Genomic DNA, 25893 nt, shown 5'->3' on the forward strand with positions numbered 1-25893 from the left:
TTGCATAATAATAATATCATATATATAATCTTTAACTAGCATTTTACATACTCAAAATATATGACATATTTTTTAAAAATATAATAGCTAGCTATTTCAACATATTGCAGCCAACCCGCCACAGCTGTTTCCGTCTCCACCATCTTACTAACCTGAAAAGATTGAAAAGATTTGTGGGCTGAGTACTAGTGTACCCAGTGGGTCATGCATTTTTGAATGATCATTTTCATATGATAGTCCATGCACATACGTGAATTATAGAAGGTTTTAAAAATAAACATTTAACTTCTATAATCACAAAACATTTTCATTCATTGCGCGCGCCATACCGTAGCACCACTGTTACCCTTATCATTTCATTCGTAGTCCCTGGGCGACCCCTGGGAAGTAATCATTCATTCATTCATCATTAACTAGATGGGACCCCGGGACGAACCCATGTCAGCTACACCATCTAGCCGGATTAAGGGCGAACCCAAAATCCTCCTTTCGTCTATAAGGCTCGTGGGGATCAATCCACTGCCTTAAGACAGTGCGCACAACTTTTAATAGGTGTGTCAGACCCATTAAAAGCCACAATTGTTAACATAAGAGCATTAAACAGTGGGAGAACGTGAAAAACATTTTATGGACATACCACATTTTATATATAACATCAGAGCTTAATAACTCAAATATATTTTGGAAAATAGAACCCACCTCAACCTTAACCTTGATATGCTTTCCGTTAATGAACCGTGATTTGATTACCAATTAATCTGCACTGTAAGCTTATCTCTGATCAAAACTTTTAGAAACATTTATTTTTTCCCAATATTTCATGCATGAAATTCACTGCCACAATTCCTCTATTTATACTAACATCTCATCCAATAGCTTTGATGAGTCATTGTTTTAGAATAGGTATAGGTTTGCTTAGTTAGTTATTTAATAGTCATCCACGTATCATTTCTCCATCCATGCATTTTCCCATGCATGCATTTCATTTTACTAATTATTTATGTATGTGTGTTAGGTAGGAACGTGTGTACATACATATATAATCAACTTGTTTTCATTTGCATAATACATCTATACATATATTTATTTATTTACATATGTACTGTTACACACACACATATATATATATACACGGATATTTATTAACTAAAGCTTATTTATTTAGTATAGTTATATATATATATATATATACGTACTGTTATATATACATATTTATATAAGAATATTTGTTATAAGAATAGGTAATTATATATTCATAAATTCTAAATAGAGTTTTAGGTAAAATATATCTTCTTGTTTGAAAATAAAAAATAAAAATAAAAATGACAATATAATACAGTTGAGCTCATGTTATGAAAATGCTTAAGGGAATATCAATGCAAATTTCTAAATATAACGAGAAGTGAGTAATGGTATACTATTCTCTAATTTATTCTAAATTTGAATAAATCCTAAATTCCTTCAAATATTCTAGAAAATAATCTAATATTATTCTTATGAAAAATCGGGGTGCTACATTCCTCCCTCCTTATAAAAATTTCGTCCTCGAAATTTGCGTACCTTGGTCATTCAACTCGGAGAACTGGGCTCACTGTTGTTTACTTCATTTTAACTCTTTTTTATTGGTGCAATCTTTAACCATATGTCCCGGTCTTCCACATTTAAAGCAAACATTTGTCCCCATTCGACATTCTCCTAAGTGAGGTTTGTTACACTGGGGACACACAGGTTTTTGTCCCTGAAATCCCCACTGTTGAGGGTATTGTTGGTTTCGCTGTTGCGGTTGTCGAAGTTGTTGCTGAAAATGTGGTTGTTGTTGTTGTGATTGTTGTGGTGGTGGTGCTCTAAAAATTTTTCTTTTCGAATTTCCTTCTTCGAATGATTCGTCTTCCCATTTTCTCTTTTCCATATTTCCACCAAATTGTTGTATAGGTTTCTTCTCTCTTTCTTTTGGTAATAATGACTCAATGTTCAAAGCCCTTGTTAGTGATTGGGCATAGGTTAGTGTTCCTTGACTAACCAATGATATTGCAATATCAGGATGCAGTCCTTTCCTGAATTTGTCTGCTTTCTTTTCATCAGTATCCACCAGTTGTGGATAGTATCTTGACAATCGATTAAATTCACGATCATATTCTGTTACCGTATTCTTTCCTTGCCTTAAATTCCAAAATTCATTCTGTCTCTTTTGCCTATAGCATTCTGGAATAAATTTTTCAAACAACTTTTCCTTGAAGCCTTCCCAAGTTAAAGTGTCCTTTTGTGCCTGAGCCATAGTCCTTTCTACTGACTCCCACCAGAAGTCAGCCTCATCAACCATTTGGTATTTTGCATAAATTACCTTCTCTTTGTCATCACACCTTATATAGGCAAATATTCTTTCTATCGTTCTAACCCATTTTTCGGCGTCTACAGGATCACCTAGGCCATCAAAAGTCGGAGGGTGTTGTTTCCTGAACATATTTTCGGTATCCCGAATTGGGATATGATTAACTAGTTCCTCATTCTCAGGGTTTCCGTTGTTTCTACCTCGGGTTCTAGTTGCCATCTGTCATAAAAGATATCCTTAATAAGTCTTCTATCAGCTAACATAACTAAGTCTCATGCAATACTTGGATCATTCAATGTCATCATTTCACTATATCCTTTTTCTTATCATTTTTTTTTTCGTCATAAAAGTAATCACATATTTTTCAACCATAATGCATGGAAGAATCAATCATCATTTTGAAGCTATCTTTAATGCATAATAATTTATGCATTTTATAATTCATTCCTTGTGAGAAACTCATGTGAGAAACTCAAATAGAACTTGTCAAATATTTCCTGAAAAATCATTTCTTGCGGGCATTTACGAATATGCAATTTAAACACATACAATTTTTAATTCATGCTTCTTATATAGATAACATACCTCAGTGGAGAGATAGCTAGCTGGGGGTTGCTGCATTTTAATAATTAATCACATATACCATAATTTATTCATTTATTGATTAATTCAAAGTCAAGAATATTACTTTGATATTAATCGGGTACCAAACTAGGAGCGCGGATTCGACAGGATCCTGCTCTGATACCACTCTGTCACGCCCCAATTCCCGAAGGAAGGCACGAATGCCGAAACGTGACTAGGGGTTGGATTTAAGAAGCGGGAAAGAAAGGGGATAATAATAATAATAATTGTAAATATTTAATAATAATATAATAATATATACGTTCATCTCTTTTTGTTAATATTCTTAAAGAATATTAATGTATAGTAATCGTTGTTGGATAATTAAACTAAGTATTATAACATTTTTAATATTCAAGTCGGAAAGCTTGGCTCAGCACGCTGGTGGTTTAGAACCAGTCTACAAATACGTGCGGCTAAGCAGTCGGACATTTAATTACAATTTTAATAAAGCGGTAAATGATGGGGTAACCGAGTCTAGCTCGCCAAAAGGAGTTGACCGACCAGCTCACTCATGAAATTGGCATAGCACAACATGATCATGAGGGCTTTGGTCAAGCGTCCAAGATGGGCCGACTACATGCACTCTCCATCGAGCGATAAATAAATTATTGCATAATAATAATATCATATATATAATCTTTAACTAGCATTTTACATACTCAAAATATATGACATATTTTTTAAAAATATAATAGCTAGCTATTTCAACATATTGCAGCCAACCCGCCACAGCTGTTTCCGTCTCCACCATCTTACTAACCTGAAAAGATTGAAAAGATTTGTGGGCTGAGTACTAGTGTACCCAGTGGGTCATGCATTTTTGAATGATCATTTTCATATGATAGTCCATGCACATACGTGAATTATAGAAGGTTTTAAAAATAAACATTTAACTTCTATAATCACAAAACATTTTCATTCATTGCGCGCGCCATACCGTAGCACCACTGTTACCCTTATCATTTCATTCGTAGTCCCTGGGCGACCCCTGGGAAGTAATCATTCATTCATTCATCATTAACTAGATGGGACCCCGGGACGAACCCATGTCAGCTACACCATCTAGCCGGATTAAGGGCGAACCCAAAATCCTCCTTTCGTCTATAAGGCTCGTGGGGATCAATCCACTGCCTTAAGACAGTGCGCACAACTTTTAATAGGTGTGTCAGACCCATTAAAAGCCACAATTGTTAACATAAGAGCATTAAACAGTGGGAGAACGTGAAAAACATTTTATGGACATACCACATTTTATATATAACATCAGAGCTTAATAACTCAAATATATTTTGGAAAATAGAACCCACCTCAACCTTAACCTTGATATGCTTTCCGTTAATGAACCGTGATTTGATTACCAATTAATCTGCACTGTAAGCTTATCTCTGATCAAAACTTTTAGAAACATTTATTTTTTCCCAATATTTCATGCATGAAATTCACTGCCACAATTCCTTTATTTATACTAACATCTCATCCAATAGCTTTGATGAGTCATTGTTTTAGAATAGGTATAGGTTTGCTTAGTTAGTTATATAATAGTCATCCACGTATCATTTCTCCATCCATGCATTTTCCCATGCATGCATTTCATTTTACTAATTATTTATGTATGTGTGTTAGGTAGGAACGTGTGTACATACATATATAATCAACTTGTTTTCATTTGCATAATACATCTATACATATATTTATTTATTTACATATGTACTGTTACACACACACATATATATATATACACGGATATTTATTAACTAAAGCTTATTTATTTAGTATAGTTATATATATATATATATATATATATATACGTACTGTTATATATACATATTTATATAAGAATATTTGTTATAAGAATAGGTAATTATATATTCATAAATTCTAAATAGAGTTTTAGGTAAAATATATCTTCTTGTTTGAAAATAAAAAATAAAAATAAAAATGACAATATAATACAGTTGAGCTCATGTTATGAAAATGCTTAAGGGAATATCAATGCAAATTTCTAAATATAACGAGAAGTGAGTAATGGTATATTATTCTCTAATTTATTCTAAATTTGAATAAATCCTAAATTCCTTCAAATATTCTAGAAAATAATCTAATATTATTCTTATGAAAAATCGGGGTGCTACACAAGGAGAAGAAAGTTTTATTAATTTTAATATGAATTTGTAAATAAAAAATTAGTTATATATATCCTAAAATCATAATTTAAAATATTATAGATTTATTTAATTGTGTGTATGGATTTTTTATTTGTTTATATAAACATATTAGTTGTTAAATTTTTTTATATTTATATTTTTCTTGATTTTTTAATTAGTTTTGAGGTATTTAAATATGAACTTTTAATAATAATAAAATTTGAATTATGCGGGTCAAGATTAATTTTTAAGTCTCACGATCGATAAAAAGATAAAAAAAAGTTTTTTGTTAAAAAATAAATAAATTCATATATATGAGATGATGATGAGTTGGTTTAATTTGGCAGCAAACGATTCAATGGCGCCTTTGGTGCTATATCACTACCCCTGCCCCGATGGCGCCTTTGGTGCCTTGGCGGCCTACCTCTACTTCTCTCATTCTCTGGCCTCCGCTCCTCCTCTCTTCTTCCCCAATACCGTTTACTCTCCTATCAGGTTCCGATATCTTCAGTTCACACGCAATCCTGTTAACTTGTTTGTTTAATGCATGCGCTTAAGGTGTTTGTAAATTGTAATATTGCAGAGCTGAGAATTTGCCCTTGAATGAAATTGATACTGTTTACCTGCTGGATTTTGTGGGGCCGCCAGGTTTCGTCGAGGAGCTCTCTCGAAAAGTTGGAAGGTTAGTTAATTTGTTTTTATTTTATTTTTTTATTGCAGTTATTCATTAGGCAAGTAGATTATTGATGTTTTGGAGATGATTGTGGGGTGTTTTTTGTGATATGAATTGTGGATCAAGATAAAAACTTTTCAGTGGGTTTTGTTCATTTGTTGCTTTTGGATGTGAAATTAAACAATTCTTGAGAATTCGTGATTCGTTTGGTACACCTTTGGTCTTGAGCTAATGTGGTAAGTTAGTGCCCAGTGGGATTATGATTAGATTCCCACCATATCATTTAAAGAAGAAAAATGAAACAAAACTAACTCCAATAATGCATTTTCTATTTAGAGATATTCAATGTTTCTACATTTCTGGTAATTCTGTTTTTTTAATTGGTGATACATAGGGTTGTAGTCCTGGACCATCACAAGACTGCTCTCGAGATGTTGGGTTCGGGGACATTAACTAATGGGAATGTGACTACAGTGATAGACATGGACAGGAGTGGAGCTACAATAGCTTATGATTATTTCAAGGAGAAACTCTTGGGTGGAGAAATCAACAGCGATATCAATGGTGCTGTTGCTGAATTCAGGAGAGTGAGGAGACTATTTGAATACATTGAGGATGGTGATCTGTGGAGGTGGCGCCTTCCAAATAGTAAAGCATTTAGCAGTGGGTTGAAGGATTTAAATCTTGAATTTGATGTCACATTAAATCCCTCTATGTTCCAACAGGTAACTTGTGTTCCATACACTTTCTAAAGTGGCAACTGTACTTAAAGATAATTAGATACCTCAAATGTTAACAAAACGGAATCATGTGTCTTTGAGCAAAGAAGAACATTCTGAATCATCTATTGGATAACTTTGAGAGCAAAGTCAAAGAGCATTATATTGAAAATGTAATTGGATTCGACTTTGACACTAATTGTGATTCACATGTCGTTAGTTGTGAAAACGTGTGCTGGAAATATGAACATCTCACTGTAGTATTTGTATGTTTCGTAATTTCTAAGTTCATGGACATCATATTGATAAATGACTTGGAGGATTGCTCATGGTTTGGAAAGATGCTTATTGCACTCCATTCAACATGATATTGATAATTTATTGTCTTCTATCCCCATGTCCTGAGAAGGCGACAACTAATGAAGCTGATAATTCGAGGGGTTAGTACATGCATTTGGATTACAGTTACACTAAGGGCAAGAGTTTGGCTTTTCTTTCCTTCTCTTTCATCTTTTTGCATCAACACTGTCCTCTTCTGCAGTGTATCGTGACTTTTTGAGATATTTTATTTTTCCTGTACCTGACCAAAGTATTCATTTCTCAAATGGTGAGTCATGCTTAACAATGTTATGTCAAGTTTCACCAAGTACAGAGTGAATATATTCCATCCTAGGTGCCCTCACCTTTTATGGTTAGTGGTTACTTGAGTTTTATAATTTCTGATCTAACTATATTGTGAGTGGTGTATGTTTCAAGTAGAATAATCTCTATTAGTTATGATACTATTACAATTTGCAGGCTTAGAGCAATCTGTCAAATTAGCATCTGAAAACTGTTGCAAATGTTTCAGTTTCCTATTATATTAGTACTCACAAGTCACAAGACATTACTCAAGACTCTGTTTGCATGTTTTCCTTGTTTTTCCCCTTATTTTTGTTTAAGGTTGACATGGTTTCAGTTGCTCTCATTAGAACTCGACTCAGTAATAAGTCAAGGTGTGTCAAGCTTGGAAGACAAACAGAAAAAGATAGAGAAGGTTCTCGAGCTGTCGTATGAAATAACTCTTGGTGGTGGTGCTTTTGGAAATTGCCTGGTAAATTGATGATCTTTTTACTGCATTCCTTACTAAATTCACCTTCTGTTACCAAATTTCAGTTGGCAAGTCTTTCTTCCGGTGATTTAACATGATTGGTTGACTTCTTCACTAATTTCAACATGGTGTGCCAGGTTCCAATAATTGATACTTCACAAAATAACAAGTGTATGTTTCTGCCTTTTGTGCTGATGCTAGGGCCTGAATTCCACGTCATACAATTTGCATTTAGCCGTATATGTGATTTAAACTTCGGTTAATGAACAACTTCATCTATTTATGCTGTATAACAATTTAACTTTCAATATTCCAGACAAATATACATCTCTGGCTTTTGAATCTTTGCTCATATATTAAGTGAATGTTTCGTATTTTATCCTGATATGTCATATTTTTTGGATCTTTATCCTTTAGGCTGTCAATGCGGATTCGATCCAGGAGCTAAGGAGTGAGCTTGGGAATCAGTTAGCTCTTAAAAGCCTCAAAATGAACAGGAGGTTTGTTGTTACTAACTTGAACTCTCTAATTGACTTGCTATACTCTTCCAGTTATGTCTTTTCCATTTCACATTGGCTTTTTGTCTGCAGAAGTCGTATTATGTAGACACCAAAATAAAACAGAATACACACAAGGAAAAAAGCAGGAAATATTTTGGGCCTACCGCTAACTATTTATCAACCCACGCTTTGTCTATTAATATGTCTATGTTTTTAAGAGAGAAAAAAAGGTAAAATTTACCACTTCAGTAATGACTGACTATAAATATCTTTCTGGTTATGGAACTCTTTTGAGTTGCTCTGGAACTATGACCTAGATAATATGGTACAAAGATTGAATTTTAATTTCCTCATTGAAGTCATGAACTGTTTGGCCCTTAGTCAAAATTTAATGATCATTTGAGTTATCCATTTAGATTTAAGACAACCTGGCAGGAGTTTTGATAATATGACTATTTCGGCTATTTTTAATAAAAATTCAGAGGTTGAATGTGAGAACCACTTCGAATTAACTAGAGTATACATTGAGGGTGTGTTTGCTTTTTATCCCTCTAAGTGGAGGATAATATAATGGGTATAAATTTATCACTTAGAGTGGGGACCACATTTTTTATATCTTGTTTGGCTTGAATGATATTTATCCACTCTATACTACCTTCCCTTAGGTATAAAATTATCCCTTGCTGCCCGAAAATTTATACCATCTGCTCGGATTTTTTATTACGTCAGAGTAAACGTGGTATGAGGTAGTAAATGGAGCTTATCCCTTCCTTATACCTCAAAGCAAACACACCCTAAGTTTAGCATATGAAGATCCAAATTCTGAAGTCCATAGGATAATTTGAAGAGAGGGAATGATGTTGCGAAAGGTAAGAATACCTTGCTCCGAAGAATGCTGTGGGATTTCATCTCTCTCTCACTCTCAAATCTAATCCAATAATCGTCTCTTTTATTCTGATTTTTTCTAGTCACCTAGTTGTATTTAAGTTCAAGATTTAGAGAAACTCACAAAGTCTTCTTAAACTCTCTTGTCCAAATTTTTCTATCATTTTTTGTGGACTCCCCAACCAAAAAGTTCAAAGACATTTGTTATATTTCACGAGCAGACTTATGGGCATCAGCAAATTTTGATGCTGATGTTTTATGTGGGTGGTTCGATGCTGATGTTTTATGTGGGTGGACCAACTGTAGACGAGGTATGCATGATTGCCTATATTGAATTGGTACATTCAAAGGGTTTGTCATGACCTCGAACATTTATGAACAGTGATTTATGATTCAATTGAAAGTGGGAGCTAATATTTCTCTCTTGTGGCTGAATCAATCTTATGCAAAGTACATTACTAAACACCAGAGAGCTAAAATTTATCTCTTGAATGGGAAAGAACTGCTTGAAGGCATACAAGAACATCTCTAGCGTAGTTTTATCGAAGTCAAATTTAAGTTTAATACGCATATCTGATTATTGATTAACTATGCAAACTCAAACAAAGTCCATCCATGAGTCTTCTTTGAGGGAATATGGTGGTATGGGAACCCATTGCTATAGTTATGTGTGTACTGCAAGCCAACATTTTTGAGATTTTCATGGTTCCAACGTTTTTGAGATTTTCATGGTTCCAAGTTATTGCATTACCAGGGTTGTGAACTTGTGATACAGTGCTAGCATCAGGTGGAAAAATGTAGCTTTATTTTGCTTTAAATCAAGAGCAATTTCCAGCTCGCAATATGCTTGCAATTTTCATCATTCTTATCTTTTCCATCATCCTTATGGCTCACTATCTTTAGGGGAATTGGAGCTGTTGTATACAGAGTTCCTGAGCTTGGGAATGACTCACTGTTGAAAATTAGCCTAAGGAGTGTTGGTGACGTGGACACTACATCCATATCACAGGTAATGTCTGCTTTCCAAACCAATATTCTTGGGAGAGTGTTAGACATGCTATTAAAGTTTTGGCTTATTATTTAATTTCAATCAGAAATATGGAGGTGGTGGGCACAGGAATGCCAGTTCGTTCATGATAGATAATGCCAGATTTCAAACATGGAAGGTCTCTTAACAACTCAATCTAGGAGGCCCCCCTCAAGTAGATTGAAATTGGTCATTACAATCCTGATGAAGCTTTCTGTCCGAACACAGAGGATAAGGAAGAGAGAGAGAGAGAGAGAGAGAGAGGATGATTTCTAAGTTTCTAACTCATGACATAAACATCTGTTCTTTAAGTTATAAATGTCAACAATTTATGAAGTATTGTCATTTCCTTCTAGGGTCAACAAAATATGCTTCCTATTCATGTCTGTTCAGCACCGCCCACTTGATATATTTATGCTTAGCTTCCAGGGTGAAGTACTCTTAGCTCCTACCTACCTGCAGTAATTTCAGAAGATACATCTAATGTCCTTAAGCTGCAACAGGAACATTCACGGATATGGAGAGTATGTTTTATCTAGAATCAGTGAGTACTTAATTTGTAACGCTTTGTAACTTGCAAAATGTAGGTGCACATATGAGGCAAATGCCTATATGATCTTTACTGAGCTATCTGCTTGTTTGTCTTAAACCTAGCTGGTTCGATATTGTTTGAATCCCTTCTTGTCCATGACTTGGTAGGAGATGCTTATTTCTTGACTGTGTCTTTCTTGTTCATGAATCAAATTTCTGTCTTATGGTAATTGCTCTATTCCTCATCGGCTTCTTTTAATTTATTTATATGTTCCATATTGTAAGTTCTATAAAATGTTTACACATAGGCACATACGAAAGTTGACAGGTGAAGCTGTAGTATTTATTTGCATATATGGACCCCTACCTAGATCACATTTATAAGTGCCATTGAATTTTTTGCAGTAGGACTGTGTTTGGTCAGCAGAATTGAACATATGTTTTTTGCGATAGGAGTGAAGAACTTATGTCTGGAAAAAGGGGGAGGAACGACGAACTAGGTACGAGGCCTGTGTAGAAAATAAGCCCTTTATTACACTAGTGAAACCCAATGAAGAAACCTTAGTAAAATGGGAAAAACCACAAGATAACCTGGTTGTACAGAGAATACACCACCCAAAAAGAAATGAAGGGAAAAAAATCTAAGTACAATTAGAGATGATCAGAGTAATTCATGATGAAACTTGAAACATTCTTTAAAATCATGATATTTTTTTTTGTAAAAAAATATGAATTAGATGATTCAATGTATTTATATTTGATATTATTAATGAGCCCCCTTGTGTTAAATCCTTTCTCATTAGCTTGTGAAACCCATGTGAGACACCTCTTCGCCACCAAATGTTGCGCTAGACGAACACCAAACATCGTCTGTAATGAACTGCATCCATGACTCATCTTTATCATCTTTATCTTCTTCTTCCATACAGATAGTGGAAGATGATGCCAAGGGGAAGTCGGGCGACATTGTCTCATGCTCGTTGGAGGCCCCTTGCATGTAATGATCCAGCAACGGTATGCTACTAGATTGCCCTAGCTCTTCTACTTCAGAGCACAGCCCGTTTTTCTTGAAAACACGGCATAACGCGTAGGAGTCCTGTGAGCCAAAAGGTCATTAGATTGAGTTAGTCTAGATTGAGAGTGAAGACAGCTAGATTCTTGAATTCATGTTTAGGTTTTGATGGGAGGGAAAAGTTTGAACATGAATGATCTGATGACAGCAAAAGAGAGGGGTCATAGATGTTTTTTGAGTCAATATTTGAGGCCGATGGATTTAGTGAGATACACTCTGTCAAAATTAAAGCGATAAAGACGCAGAAATTCTGGAAAAAAGGTAATCTAATAGTTTCTGTAAAAAAATTGTTGCAAGTTCAAAGAAATCTTTCTATTCTCTCTCCCACACCATCCTATAGAAATGAAGTGATCATATGTACATTTTCTCAGTATCTTCTAACTTTAAACAGACATGCTTTTGAAAGTTCTCTCTCTCTCTCTCTCCAAATGCATAAATATATATCCGTATATGGAAAATTGTTCAAATAAAAACTTCTTATCATGAGAACTGTAAGAACATTGTACTACACTAATGTTATACGTTCAATACACAATCGGTGCAATGCAGTTACCTTATACGTCCAGTGCAATATTTTCACGATAAAAAGTTTTTATTTGAATCCAATTACATATTTCACACACACAATCTGGCTTATTCAGGGACGTGGGAGAATAAAGTGAAAAGCGGCCGACACCTTCTTACAAAAATGAAAGTGAAGGGATGCTCCTTTTGGATTTTAGATTGATAGTAATATAAAACAAAATCAAATGATTTGATTTGTGAAGGAATCTGCGGATTCGAGATCGGGACATAGGGTTATAAAAAGATAAGGCGACAAAAGGAAATAAAAAATAAAAAAATTATAATAATGAAGAAGGTGATGATTGGTGATATAGGATGAGATTCAGTCGTATTGAAGAATTGTACTTTTGTCTCATTATTATTGAAAGACAAAGTGAAGCTAGAGACTTTGTCACTCAAGAGATCTAAGACCTGTGCAAGAAAAGAATAACATGTCAGCAAATTTCCTTTTCTTTTTTTGCTGGGCTTCGATTAAACTATGTCGCATTTACTAATGATCGTGTAAGAATCATACTATTTATATCTACAATTTGCATTATTTACATAACAAAGCCCTATAAAGATGGATGATTATCTGTCACAAAAGTAGCTCACTTCCCATGCATGCCATGCAGCTCACGTTCCACACACACACACACACTAATTTTATTTCTTTATCCCTACATGTACTCTCTCTCTCTCTCCATGAATACTTGAGGGCACATGGTAAAGCTCAACCTATCTTGCTTTTTATCCATCCTTTAGCAAGAGTAAAAAGAGATCAAGATGGAAAACGAAAAAAATGGAGAGATAAATGCTTTTTCCACCAAAATAAGGGCCTCGAAATTCGTTCTTTTAGAGTCAAATGATGACATCTCAGGTATATATAATTTCCACAACCCACAAATTTAAAAAAAAAAAAAAAAAGACAAAGTTCTCGTATCATCATTGACAAAACACGAAGACCAGGAAAGGAAAACGACTACAGAAACCTAAAGATGCTTAAATCAAATTTTCTCCACTCGATTTGAACTCCCAATAATTACTTAGGTCTTTGTAGATTCCTATCATGAACACATAATTAAGGGGTGCTAGAATCAGTTGAAGCACCTTCTACCTTATAATTTTTTCACCTAATATTTCTTTTTATTTATTGTCGGCAAAAATTTGATTTTAGCTCCTCCAAAGCTAATTATCTGCATCGGCTATATATCCTACGTGACAATGAAAAAATACCACACACACTAACTAGCATTGATAATCAGAAAAAAAAATCCAAAGTAAAATCAGTATAACCATACGGGCTACCTGGATTCCAGAAACATCTTCCCACTCCTTATCATCAAGCCGATACTCATGCATAACCCAATCAGTCCTTATCCCTTGTGGGGCCCTTCCTCTATAGTAAACCAGTGTTTTCTTCATTCCGACGGCCCGGTTCTGGCTCGTGACCCTGCGGTCCTTCCCGGTGGACTTCCAGTAGCCCGCCCGGGTAGCCCGGTTGGTCCGGAAGCCGTTGGGGTACTTCCGGTCCCTAGGGCCGAAGAAGTACCACTCCGGGTCCCGACTTGGTAGGAAAGACTTGTCTGCAATGTGAAACACGAGGCGTAAACAATATGCATATTCATATTCATATTCATTAATTAATTAAAGCTTATACAGACCTGCGAGCTCCCAGGGCTCGCATTTGTAAAGGTCGACTTCGGGGATGATATCGAGCTCGATTTCTTGGCCTTGGATCTTCCTCTTGAGGTAGTAGTTGACGAGCTCTTCGTCGGTGGGGTGGAACCTGAAACCGGGAGGCAATCCGACTGGGGCCATGATGCTACCACCGCCGGCGCCACTTTTGAAATGCTCCAACAACACTACCATCATGTGGGATTTATATAACTCCATTCAAAGTATCTTCTCCTTTTTCTCTTTTCTAGATTCCCAGAAGCGTTTCTTGGAAGCCCCATATTCTCCCATCAAATATATTTTATTTTCTAATCATCATATATGCTACAACGTTTCTTGTGTCTTGTTTTCCGCAGCTAGCTCTTTATATCTTATATAGACAAAATCAGCGACACTGGGCCCAATGCTTTCCCTCGTGAAAGAAGGGTTTAAAGCAAGATATCATGACATGGTCCAGGTTGCTCATGGTGTTGGATCATCAAACTTTTGATTTGGCTTGATGCTTTTCTACTACACATGTCACAGAGAGAGAGAGAGCGAGGCGTGGATATATCTATATATATATATATATATATATGTGTGTGTGTTTGATATTTTTGTGTGGCTTCTACAATAGTTCTACTTTGGAATACTATGTTTCAAAAGATGTTTCATCTTCTATTAATATAATATAATAACAACATCAGTAAATGTCATGTGTATAAGGTAGATACAAACTTATTAAATAGACGAGGCTTGTCGCGGATGATACTGAAGCACAAATTTTATGTTGCTTCTTCCTACTTTCGAATTAATATACTATGTTTCAAAAAATCATTTCATCGTCCCCTTGGGATGGCCTAGTGGTTAGGGTGGTTGCCTGTTGTCCAAGAGGTCACAGGTTCGAATACTCTCGGCCACAATAACCACTAGGTGGGGTGTGTGTGGTTTGTTTTATTTATAATGTAATTTCATCAAAAAAAAAATATCATTTCATCTTCTATTATAATGACAATATCGATAAATGTTATGTGTATATACGAATTTATTGAATATACGAGACATGTTGATGTTGTGGATGATACTGAAACACGAGATATAACATGGTTCTTGGGTGCTTTTGGATAAATACTTTCGACAGTTCGTATTATTTTGAATTTTCATAATAGTGAAATAATTAATAACATTATTCATAGCATAGTAATACGTACGGTCCAGGGCCTCCAGAATTGTGCACCCAAACCAAATGGTAAATTATTAATTCAATAAATTATTGCATCTACTAATTAATAAATCATCACATGGTCTCATAATTATTAGATTGAGATACTTTAATGAATCTTGGTTCAGAAGGTTGGCTAAGTAGATTTTTTCGTGGACTTGGGCCCTCAATTTAATATCCATGTAGGGCATGAAAATGTTGGGGCCCATGTTGTTATCTTAATACCATATTAGTCTTAATTATGTAATTAACTGGGCTAATTAGTGTCGTAAATTTCTTTGGGCCCATGCATGTACCATTTCTCAATTATGTGACATGTATAAATGCATTTGAACTGTCAACTTGATTAATTGATAAACTACAATGAAATCTTTAGTTGATTAAGACATGTTTATATGTTCACTCCTTATGTTTATACATTTACATGGTCTGCATGTTATAATTTATAAGGGGGATTTACTTTGTGTGATATGACAAGAAGATTAAACGCATGATTGAATACTTAAAGTTTTAAATGATTAATAGGGTGTTTGGCTAAATTTATTTTTTAAAGAGCTTATATAAGCTCTTGGAGCTTATAAGATGTTTCAAGAACTTAATTATAAGATGTAGTCTCTTAAGAACTTATAAGTTGTCAAAGTATTTAGCTAATTGAGCTTATAAGCTAGAGAGGGAATTTTTTGTTAGTGAGAGAAATCGAAAAAGAATGAAATTAGAATGATATATGATGAAAATAAAAAATCATAATTGAGTTATTTTTGTAAAATGAGTGTTGCTCTTGCTTATAAGATAATGAGAAAATAAGTTGGGATAGATGAACTTATTTTTTGAGGAGCTTATAAGCTCTTAGAGCATATTTTAACAGCTTATAAGCTCTTTAAAAGGTTATTTGTCAAACACTTTGAGTCTTTGAAGGAGCTTATAAGCTCTTAAACAACTTATAAGTTGTTTCAAAGAATTTATAAGCTCAGCCAAACACCCTGAATATGTTGGAAATTAACAATTCAATCAAGGCAAATGATTATCAATCTGTCCTATCACCCATATTAAATGTTCAGAAAGGGATATATATATATAGATAGAGAGAGAGAGAGAGAGAGAGAAATGTTATGCTATATACCTTATGTGAGCTTTTTATGTGAGCACATCTCACATTTAGCATTCGTTAGCATTACTTTTTTTTTTAGACATTTACTTTTATTCTAATACTTCATAAAATGTTATTGAGATCATTAATTTTATAAATTACATAAAAATCAAAGTTCAATTTGTTCTTTTTATTAATTATTTGAAGTTTATGGGAATATGAACAAATTGAACTTTGATTTTTATGTAATTTATAAAATTAATGATCTCAATAACATTTTATGAAGTATTAGAATAAAAGTAAATGTCTAAAACAAAAAAGATAACGCTAACGAATCCTAAACATGAGCGGTGCCCATATAAGGAGCTCATATAAGGTATGTAGCATAACATTTCTCTCTCTATATATATATATATAAAAGTCACATTGTAAGTGTTGTGAGGTGAGAAACTTGATTTTCGGACCTTTTTACCCCATTTATATAATGCTAATCACAATATAAACCTAAATGATCAATTTTATTAGCTATATATGCTCAATACTTGTCTCCCTAATTAATTGACCCGACCATACATAAAACTAATTCTCCACTTATTATTTTCTTGTGAAAATAGAAGGTCCTGATTTATTTTTTGTATTCGTGCCCCAAATCATTGAGCTACCGTTGCTAATTTCAATATAAGTATATAACAATATATATATATTATATACAGTGAGTTATTTGAAATATATAATTTAAAATTATCGCGGCACAATAAATTTATTCCTAACGATTGTCAAATGTCAATGGACCATGCATGTCCATTTTCAATTGTGACGAACAATCTCAATCACAAAATAATTTGGTGTAAGTGGGCATAAGTGATACCACAAATACATGGAAAATGACAAGGGCCCGATGTTAATGAGATAAATCACTCAATTTGGACTAATATGGCAAACTACAAGAGTGCCTTTTGGTGTTAATGTCACAATGAAAATGATCTCCACCAAAGAAGAAAAATATAACAATTTCAAACACAAATTTGATGTGGCTATATTAAACATTTTGATTGAGCGCAATTTGGGAGAGCCCATTTCCTCTACTCGTAAAGGTGGCGCACTCAACCTCATACTTCCCACTTTATTATGTATTTTTAAAAACACGCATTTTTATTTTATAATCGAACATTGTTCCATTTTACCAATAAATACTGTATATGTAATGATAATAGTATATATCGTGCATTTAATGTGTGTTTGATATAACAATATATATATAAAATAAAATACGCAGCATGAAAATATTTACATGTTAATATTGGTTTCTTAGTTAGGACGATTTGATGTTTTGTTATGGACATCAAACTATTATTTATTTGCGTATATATAGCTAGAGATCATATAATTTAGATTAGTATGTTTATAAATCGTGATCGTGTTATATACGAAAGGAAAAAGAGTGGGCCTAGCTAGACGTAGGTCTATATACTCTCTTTCTCTCTCTCTCTCACACACACACACACACACTATCATATAGTAAAATAATACCCTAATATTTAAAGTTTTTTCCCTTAAAAAAAGCCTAATATTTAATGGCCTATATTTCATTTTTTCCTTTTATTATTATTATTTTGGTTGGGGGCGAGGGTGGGGGGGGGGGGGGGGGGGGATTGAAAAAAATACCAATAAAATTACATTCTAAAATAGTTTTGTAGGTCCAAGATGGTTGGATTCTTTGGTTTACGTAACAAGACATATGGATTTAACTTTTATATCGTACTAGTATGTGCCCGCTCGTGCGATGCACGACTTCATCGAAATTGAACAATAGTTTAAATAAATAAATATTATATATATATAAGTAAATATAAACATATATTATCTCAATAAAAAATAAATTATCCACAATATAATCTCAATAAAAATATCAATTTGAAAACATTCGAATTTTCAATTTTTGATATAGCAATTAACTGATTTAATTGATAATGTGTATAAATATATAAATTATGAAATATCAAAAGCAAGTATAGATGATAATAAGTATCATTATGGATCATATAGTATTCTAAGATGTAAAAAACTATTTATTTACATATAGTATAACTATAGATTAATATAGTTTTCGAATACATATTTAAATCATATTTATGTGGTCATTTTGATTATGCTCAAATTTTAAAATAAAGTTACTATCAACATATACAATTTTTTATCAATTGGAAAGTGGAAAAATAAAGGGTTTAATATGAGATATGTATCATTCATTTTCAAAAATAAAATGTATACAATTTCAGTAAATTTAAATAAATGTGCTACTACAAAATTAAACTCTTCAATTTACTAATATATAGTAAAAACATAAAAAAAAAAAAAGAAAGAATATGGAAAAATGAATGAAAGAACCGTAACATTTAAAAAATGAGAAATGAGAGAGGATATGATAGAGGAGAGAAGAGAGAGGAGAGAGAAAAAAACAATTTTGTGACTTTAAACTATAATAATTTATTGATTTTAAATTTATTTTTTATAATTTTTACATCAAATTAAAGATATCGTCATTGAGTGGATTTTTAAAATGGCCACTTTCATATTGTAAAGATAAAAAATGTCCACTAAAATAAAAAACTTAAAAAATGTCCACTGTTACCAAAATACCCTTCACATTAAAAATTAAAAAAATGTCCACTTTACATCACCCTTTAAAAAATCCCGCAATTCACAACCAAAAATTTTTGGTTGTGAATTCACACTGCTTGTGAATTCACAATTCACAACTAGAATTTTTTGTTTGTGAATTCACAACCAGTCGAATTCACAATCAAAATTTAATTCACAACCAGATTTTTTTGGTTGTGAATTCACAACCTAAATTTAATTCACAATAAGAATTTTTTGGTTGTGAATTCAAAACCAGTCGAATTCACGACGAAAATTTAATTCACAACCAGATTTTTTTGGTTGTGAATTCACAACCTAAATTTAATTCATAATAAGAATTTTTTGATTGTGAATTCACAACTAGTCAAATTCACAATCAGAATTTTTTGGTTGTCAATTCACAATCAGTCAAATTCACAACCAGAATTTAATTCACAACAAGAATTTATTTTGGTTGTGAATTCAAATAGTTGTGAATTTGAATGTTTAAAGTTTGAATTCACGACTAAAACTAGAATTTATTTTGGTTGTGAATTCGAGTTTTAGTTGTGAATTCATAGATTTGATTGTGAATTCAACAATATTAAGTTGTGAATTTATCGAGGTGGTTGTGAATTCAAGAACATTAAGTTGTGAATTCATCGAGCTGGTTGTGACTTCATAAATCTAGTTCTGAATTTAAAAACATAAAGTTGTGAATTCATAGATGTAGTTGTGAATTCAATAATATTAAGTTGTGAATTCATAGATGTGGTCGTGAATTCAAGAAAATTAAGTTGTGAATTCAAGAATCGGGTTGTGAATTCAAGAATATTAAGTTGTGAATTTATAGATCTGGTTGTGAATTCAAGAACATTAAACTGTGAATTTATAGATCTGACTGTAAATTCAAGATCATTAATGATCGATTATCAAAAATATATTTTTCTCTTTTAATCAATCAAATCTCTCAAAAAAAATTATAAATCATCACTAAAAAAAATCAAAAGAAATCTCTCAAGAGCAATTCCTCGAATTCCCACTCTTCGTCAACCGCGCCATGAGTCTCTGGAAAGGGATCGAGATCCTGAAATTCCACGCCGCCTTCGACTACACCTACTGGGACTACGCCTCGAGCGACCTCGGCGTGTGGCTGCGCGTCGCCATGGACAAGCAGGTGCAAGTCCTCAGCCTCAACCTGACAAAATCTGAGGAAAACATCAATCGGTATCATCGCGACGATGACAGCGACATCGACGATGGCAATTTTGGTGGCGATGATTTGTACTCGGTGTTGCCGCGTCTGTTTTCGTGCTCGTCGATTAGAGAATTGTCGCTCGCGGCGTGCAACGTGAGATTTGGGGGAAATGTGCGGTGGGATAAGCTGGAGTTCTTGAAGATCGAAGGGGTGCAGCTGAGCGACGGCCTGGTGGGGCGGGTGGTCTCCGGCAGCCCCCGGCTGAGTGAGAGAAAAAGAGGGAGAAAGAGAGTGGAGAGAGAGAGAAGAGAATGAGAGAGAAAGAGAGAGTACATATATTTAAAGGAGGGTATTTCTGTCTTTTCAATCAAAAAGTGAACAGTTTATATTATTTTTATCTTAGTGGACAATTTTTATCTTGACAATATGAAAGTGGATAGTTTTATATATTAACTCTATCGTCATTATCTTTAATTAATTTAACACCCATATTGAATATTTTTTTATAAATTAAAGTTGATGATTTTAAAAGAGAATCAAAAACTACAAAAAGAAAAATAAAGAGAGAGAAATTTTGGTGGGAAAAAGTTTACCTTAAACTCCTTTTTTATATTATATATAGATTGATTAATTGGGGATTTAAATTAAGTATGGATAGACAAATACTAAAATAAATATAGTAATTAAATACTCAATGATTATAGTCATTAATCCATATATTAAAATTGTCCCGTATTAAGTAACTTGTTGAGTTGAACATTTTTCCACTTAAAAAAAGAACTAGAGTTACAAAAATGAAAGTACTAAACTAGACATGCTTGTTTAATTCTATACTAGCTTATAATTCGTCGATCGGATGGATACTACTTTACATTATACTTAATTTATAAGTAAAAGTTATAAAAATAATTTTGTACTTAAATATCTCTATTATCAGCTGGAATCGTTAGTATTGATGAAGCATGATGATCAATTAACACCCGTATAAAAATTAGGTACTCATACTCATTTCAAACATAATTAAAAAGTAATTTTATTATTTAATAGTTTAATCTCAAACTTATATAATATTACATACTAATTACCCAAACCCATTGAATGTATAAATATATATTACAATAGTTAAATATTCGTCACAATAACAATCCCAATATTTTTAAGTAAATATTACAATACAAACATTAATAATACATAATATAAATAGAGTTAATATATAAAACTATCCACTTTCATATTGTAAAGATAAAATTTGTTCACTAAGATAAAAATAATAAAAACTGTCCACTTTTTAATTGAAAAGACAGAAATACACTCCTTTAAAAATATGTACTCTCTCTTTCTCTCATTCTCTTCTCTCTCTCTCTCCACTCTCTTTCTCTCTCTTCTCTCTCACGATACACCTTCCCCCTTCTCTCTCTCTCCCTCCCTCCCTTCGAGCTCAGATCGCCGGCGAAGCGGCGCCGCGTCGGCCTCGTCGCCTCCGCCATCTCTGTATCGCTGTACTCTCTCTCTCTTTCTCTCTCTCTCTCTCACGCTCCCTCTCCCTTTCCCTCTCCCTGTCACCGCCCGTCTGCCGCACCGCTGCCACTCAATCTCCGGCAATCGTAGCGGCAGCGCCGCATAGCCACCACCACCGCGACGCCTCTTTCTATCTCTTTCTCTCGATTATGACTTGGAGTCGTCGGATTCAATTTGTGGAGAAACGCAGCCGCAGTTGCGGTGGTAGATCTCCGGCAATCGCAGCGGCAACGCCGCACAACCACCACCACCGCGACACCTCTGTCTATCCCTCGCTCTCGATTCTAACTTGGAGTTGTCGGATTCAACTTGTGGAGAGCATAGATCTGGTGGCCTTGGGGTGGTTGAAGTGGAAAGGGAAGAGTCGGCGGCTGGGGTGTTGTCTTCGACATCTTGCTCCAGATCTAGAGAGTCGACGACTGTTGTCTTCTGCCTTCCTCCTCCGCGAGGCCCGCGTGGACGCCCCCAACCTCCGCCTCCTCGCCTGCAGCGTGGAGCGACAGCTCCGCCCCGCTTCCTACTTCCTCCAGGGCACAATCGGCATCGAGGACGTCAGCAGATCCACTTCCTCTTCCTCAAATCCATCGTCTGCTGCAGATCCTCCTTCGATGCCGAGTTTGTAGCCCCGATGAATTCGACGATATTCCACTCGATGAATCCATGGCAGCAGCAGAGATTCAATTTTTTTTTCTTGTGTTGGTGATTGGAAATTTATTATATGTGCGCTTGGTTGAAATGAGAATTTTTAATTATTGTAAGAAATAAAATGAGTAATATTTTTTTTACTGATGATTTGTGGATTTTATTAAAGAGATTTGATCGATTGAAAGAGAAACATATTTTGGATAATTGATTAATGTTCTTGAATTCACAATCAAATTTATGAATTCACAACATAATATTCTTGAATTCACGCTCAGATCTATGAATTTTCAACTTAATGCTCTTGAATTCACAACCAACTCGATGAATTCACAACTTAATATTCTTGAATTCACAACGAGATCTATGAATTCACAATTAAAACTTGAATTCACAACCAAAATAAATTCTAGTTTTAATTGTGAATTCAAACTTTTAAAACCTCAAATTCACAACTACTTGAATTCACAACCAAAATAAATTATGGTTATGAATTAAATTTTGATTGTGAATTCGACTGGTTGTGAATTCACAAACAAAAAATTCTGGATGTGAATTAAATTTTAGGGTTTTGGGTTTAGAGTTTAGGGTTCACAACTAGGGTTTACGGTTTCAGTTCAGTTCAGTTGTGAATTTACTATTTCAGTTCAGTTGTGAATCCACAATCGTAATAATTCACAACTAGGGTTTACGGTTTCAGTTCAGTTCAGTTGTGAATTTACTGTTTCAGTTCAGTTGTGAATTCACAATCATAATAATTCACAACTAGGGTTTAGGTTTAGGATTTAGGGTTTCAGTTCAGTTCAATTGTGAATTTACTAATTAAGTTCATTTGTGAATTTACTGTTTCAATTCAGTTGTGAATTCACAATCGTAATAATTCACAACTAGGGTTTATATTTAAGGTTTCAGTTCAGTTCAGTTGTGAATTTACTGTTTCAGTTCAGTTGTGAATTCACAACTAGGGTTTAGGTTTAGGGTTTAGTGTTTCAGTTCAGTTCAGTTGTGAATTCACAATTATAATAATTCACAACTAGGGTTTAGGGTTTCAGTTCAGTCCAGTTGTGAATTTACTGTTTCAGTTCAGTTGTGAATTCACAATCGTAATAATTCACAACTAGGGTTTAGGTTTAGGGTTTCAGTTCAGTTCAGTTGTGAATTTACTGTTTCACTTCAGTTGTGAATTCACAATTGTAATAATTCACAACTAGGGTTTAGGTTTAGGGTTTAGTGTTTCAGTTCAGTTCAGTTGTGAATTTACTGTTTCAGTTCAGTTCAGTTGTGAATTTACTGTTTCATTTCAGTTGTGAATTCACAATTGTAATAATTCACAACTAAGGTTTAGGTTTAGGGTTTAGTGTTTCAGTTCAGTTCAGTTGTGAATTCACAATCGTAATAATTCACAACTAGGGTTTAGGTTTAGGGTTTAGGGTTTCAGTTCAGTTCAGTTGTGAATTCAAAACCAAAAAAATTTGGTTATGAATTAAATTTTGATTGTGAATTCGACTGGTTGTGAATTCACAAACAAAAAATTCTAGTTGTGAATTCGATTGGTTGTGAATTCACAATTCACAACCAGTGTGAATTCACAACCAAAAATTTTGGTTGTGAATTCACACTGGTTGTGAATTGCGGGATTTTTTAAAGGGGTGGTGTAAAGTGGACATTTTTTAATTTTTAATGTGAAGGGTATTTTGGTAACAGTGGACATTTTTTAAGTTTTTTATTTTAGTGGACATTTTTTATTTTTACAATATGAAAGTGGCCATTTTACAAATCCACTCTATAATATATGTGAATTTTATTGGAGAAATTTGATGTTCACTATCAGATTTATGAATTCACAATTAGATCTATGAATTCACAACTTATTGTTCTTGAATTTACAATTACATCTATGAATTCACAACTTAATATTCTTGAATTCAAAATCAGCTGATCTATGAATTCACAATTAAAACTAGAATTCACAACCAACTCGATTAATTCACAACTGAATCGTTAGTGTTGGTTGTGAATTCGAGTTTTAAAGCTCGAATTCACAACTAGTTGTTTTGGTTGTGAATTCGAGTGTTAAAATTAGAATTCACAACCAGTTTGATGAATTCACGACTGAATTGCTAGTGTTAGTTGTGAATTCGAGTTTTAAATCTCGAATTCACAACCAACTCTATTGCTAGTTGTGAATTCAAATAGTCGTGAATTTGAGTTTTAAAGCGTCAATAAACTTGAATTCACGACTAACAATATTTCTAGTTGTGAATTCACAACTAATGTTTGTAGTTGTGAATTCAAACTTTAAAACTCAAATTCACAACTACTTGAAATTCACTACCAAAATAAATTCTGGTTGTGAACGACTGGTTGTGAATTCAACCAAAAAATTCTGGTTGTGAATTTCACTGAGTTGTGAAATGCGCGAATTTTTTAAAGGGTGGTGTTTAAGAGCATCTCCAAGGGTGCCTCTATTGTAGAGGGCCCTTCACTCTATTGTAGAGTTGAAATGTAGAGTTTTTGGATTTTTATCTCCAACAATCAACTCTACATTTTCCTCTACAATAGAATATTCTATTTTTATGCTCTTTATTATTAAATTATTTTATCAATTTAATTATTATATATCATATATATTTATAAATAATTATATTTATATTCAATTATATTTAATTATAATTAAATTCAAATATAAATTAATTTAAATATTTTTGAAAAAAATTAATTAATAACATCTTCTAAATTTTGTATATATTATGTGAAATATAAATCAAACTGCATATGTGAAATCTATATAATATATAAAAGAGGAGTTTTTTCCCCTCTCCTTCCACCATTTTTTTCACTATCTTTTTCTTTTTATTTTTTATATTTGAATTCTTTTGTAAATATTGTCAAATTTGATTCATGAAAAAATATTCTATATACATCGTAAATTTAATATAGTATAAAAAATCATCAAAAATCAATAATTTATGAAAATTTTAAAATATTTTATTTTATCTTTTTTCATTAAAACTTTACAACTTCTTAATTATATTTGTGTATGAAAATATTTATTTATTTATTATGATGCGTATACTCTATAATAATAATGTGTAATGCTAATTTTCATTATCAAATAATTTTTAAACTTATTTAATAGTAATAATTATCATTACGCTTTATACAAAATTGAAAATTTATATTTTAATTTTGTTTAATATTTATATTTATTTGTTTACTTAAATATATAATTTAGTTTCAATTTTCGTCGTGTATCGCACGAATGGTCATACTAGTATAAAGGAAACAAACATAAGAAATTGAAAGAAAGTAAAAAAAAAAAAAACTTTGAAATAATTAAATAACTTCATCATGATATTTAAGAAATTAATTTTGAAATTTATTTAACAAATACTAAAATAAATAATTACAGGTATATTAAAAAATATAATATAATATAATCAAAATTAATAAACAAAATTAAAAATGATGAAAGGTGGGGCCATAGGATGTAGCGGGAGATTATAGCGGATGAATAGTGCACTCCACATATAGAGGGATACTGTTCAATCCGCTAAAATATATAGCGGTAGCGTGATTCCCTTGGAATACATTTTTGCATCACAAAAGCGGTGGCCGCAATTGTAGAGTGCTTGTTGGAGTTGCTCTAAAGGGGTAAAATGGTGTGGGTATTTTTTTAAAGTTTTTATCTTAGTTGGTAATTTTTAAGTTTACTAAAAGAAATAGGCTATTTTCAAAATCCACTATATATATATATATATATATATATATATATATATATAGATGAGGGCTATAATAAAAACACATT

The 25893-nt window shown here is 33.1% G+C and overlaps 2 protein-coding genes and 1 long non-coding RNA gene across 6 annotated transcripts; 1 reads left to right on the plus strand and 2 right to left on the minus strand.

Moving 5' to 3' along the window:
* LOC131019582 (uncharacterized) lies at positions 1-926 on the minus strand. The gene is made up of 2 exons (XR_009100348.1): positions 700-926; positions 1-152 (listed from the first exon to the last, which is right to left on the minus strand). It is a non-coding gene; the product is annotated as an uncharacterized LOC131019582 (long non-coding RNA).
* Positions 927-5403: 4477 nt separating this feature from the next.
* LOC131019583 (uncharacterized) lies at positions 5404-10361 on the plus strand. Of its 3 annotated transcripts, none has more exons than XM_057948154.1 (7): positions 5404-5595; positions 5684-5782; positions 6168-6498; positions 7451-7585; positions 8000-8082; positions 9871-9976; positions 10062-10361. In XM_057948154.1, exons 1-7 carry the CDS (start codon positions 5420-5422, stop codon positions 10140-10142), a joined length of 1011 nt encoding a protein of 336 aa, XP_057804137.1. In that variant the 5' UTR covers positions 5404-5419; the 3' UTR covers positions 10143-10361. The 3 variants fall into 3 exon arrangements, with proteins under 3 accessions (XP_057804137.1, XP_057804139.1, XP_057804138.1); XM_057948156.1 differs by lacking the exon at positions 10062-10361 and adding an exon at positions 7720-7753 and having other exon boundaries at positions 5419-5595; positions 9871-9938; XM_057948155.1 differs by lacking the exon at positions 10062-10361 and having other exon boundaries at positions 5419-5595; positions 9722-9938.
* A 678-nt stretch (positions 10362-11039) lies between these two features.
* Positions 11040-14255, minus strand: LOC131019585 (NAC domain-containing protein 54). 2 transcript variants are annotated; one of them, XM_057948158.1, is made up of 3 exons: positions 13805-14255; positions 13449-13726; positions 11040-11621 (listed from the first exon to the last, which is right to left on the minus strand). In XM_057948158.1, exons 1-3 carry the CDS (start codon positions 14034-14036, stop codon positions 11325-11327), a joined length of 807 nt encoding a protein of 268 aa, XP_057804141.1. In that variant the 5' UTR covers positions 14037-14255; the 3' UTR covers positions 11040-11324. The 2 variants fall into 2 exon arrangements, with proteins under 2 accessions (XP_057804141.1, XP_057804140.1); XM_057948157.1 differs by having other exon boundaries at positions 13446-13726; positions 13805-14251.
* Between the last annotated feature and the right edge of the window lie 11638 nt (positions 14256-25893).

This window comes from Salvia miltiorrhiza, chromosome 4, assembly GCF_028751815.1.
Source record: "Salvia miltiorrhiza cultivar Shanhuang (shh) chromosome 4, IMPLAD_Smil_shh, whole genome shotgun sequence".
Classification (NCBI taxonomy): Eukaryota; Viridiplantae; Streptophyta; class Magnoliopsida; order Lamiales; family Lamiaceae; genus Salvia; species Salvia miltiorrhiza.

Excerpts from the sequence above, each read along its gene's own strand:
- LOC131019583 (XM_057948154.1), top strand. The coding sequence starts at position 5,420 with ATGATGATGAGTTGGTTTAATTTGGCAGCAAACGATTCAATGGCGCCT. Across the intron at positions 6,499-7,450 it reads ATCCCTCTATGTTCCAACAG|TTGCTCTCATTAGAACTCGA; the intron begins GTAACTTGTGTT and ends ACATGGTTTCAG. Across the intron at positions 7,586-7,999 it reads GTGCTTTTGGAAATTGCCTG|GCTGTCAATGCGGATTCGAT; the intron begins GTAAATTGATGA and ends TTTATCCTTTAG.
- LOC131019585 (XM_057948157.1), bottom strand. The coding sequence starts at position 14,036 with ATGGAGTTATATAAATCCCACATGATGGTAGTGTTGTTGGAGCATTTC. Across the intron at positions 13,727-13,804 it reads CGAGCCCTGGGAGCTCGCAG|ACAAGTCTTTCCTACCAAGT; the intron begins GTCTGTATAAGC and ends TTCACATTGCAG. Across the intron at positions 11,622-13,445 it reads ATGTTTCTGGAATCCAGGTA|GACTCCTACGCGTTATGCCG; the intron begins GCCCGTATGGTT and ends TTTGGCTCACAG.